Source organism: Cystoisospora suis (genome assembly GCF_002600585.1).
Source record: "Cystoisospora suis strain Wien I chromosome Unknown contig_3910, whole genome shotgun sequence".
Classification (NCBI taxonomy): Eukaryota; Apicomplexa; class Conoidasida; order Eucoccidiorida; family Sarcocystidae; genus Cystoisospora; species Cystoisospora suis.
In genome coordinates, this window is record NW_027156705.1 from 339 (window position 1) to 1,255 (window position 917).

At 39.5% G+C, this 917-nt stretch overlaps 1 protein-coding gene across 1 annotated transcript in view; it reads left to right on the forward strand.

Annotated features, from left to right (window-relative positions):
* Positions 1–208: 208 nt before the first annotated feature.
* The window catches only part of CSUI_007405 (elongation factor tu gtp binding domain-containing protein), a 2,662-nt gene continuing 1,953 nt past the window's right edge, over positions 209–917 (forward strand). The window contains exon 1 of the mRNA XM_068067551.1: positions 209–301. Coding sequence (XP_067920472.1) covers positions 236–301 — 66 coding nt within the window. The 5' untranslated portion in view covers positions 209–235. The remainder of the gene's footprint in view (positions 302–917) is intronic.

Here is a 917-nt window from a genome sequence, read left to right on the forward strand (position 1 = left end):
ATGCACTGGAAATCTGAAAAGATTCGCTTTCCTCCCTCTCTGCCTCTTACCGTCTCTCTCTCTGCATTTCCTTGTTTATTTTTCTCTCTGCATGTCTCTCTATGGACTCCTGTTCTGTTGTATTCTATTCGTCCTCTTCCTTTTCTTCTTTCTCTTCCTTTTCTTCTTTTTCTTTTTCTTCGGCTGTTTGCCCTTGTGATGTGTATAGGCTGGAGCGGTCGCAGGCTGTGAGGTCATGGAGGGGCGAGTCTCTGTAGGAGACAGGGCTCAAATTTATCGCGACAAGCAACTTCTTGGCGAGGTCAGAAAGAAGACCCGAAACAGAAATTCATGAAAGAAAGAAAGAAAAGAGAGAAGAGGAGAAAGATCAAAAGAAAGAAAGTAGAAGTTCTTTTCTGTTTCGTGGTCTTTCATTGTTCATGTTAAGGGGATACGTACACAGGTTTCCAGTGTATATACACTACTCTCTACCGGCATACCCACTATGGTAGATGACTCCTTCTTCCTCTCTCTTCTCTTCATTCCTCCCTTCTTCTTATCCGTCACGTCTCGATCTTCCTCTTTTCATTTTCTTCTTCTTGAGAGTTCCCCGGGTATACACTAGCCTTTTTCATTCCCTTAAAGCCTGTCTAGGTCCTTCTCTATATGTCTATATCCATACCTTATATATATATATATATATGTATCTGTCTTGTTTTCTGTCTTCATTCTGTTTGAAAAAGACATCTATCTGTCTATCCCCAGATATCACCTTCGTCTATCACGTCTTCTTTGCCTCTCTCCTATTCCCGTCATTTTGGTGTATCTACATGTACATACTCATCGATATGTATGCGTATACACTATATATACACTACACATATATATGCTATATATATATATATGCTATATATATATATATATGTGTGTGTATGCAT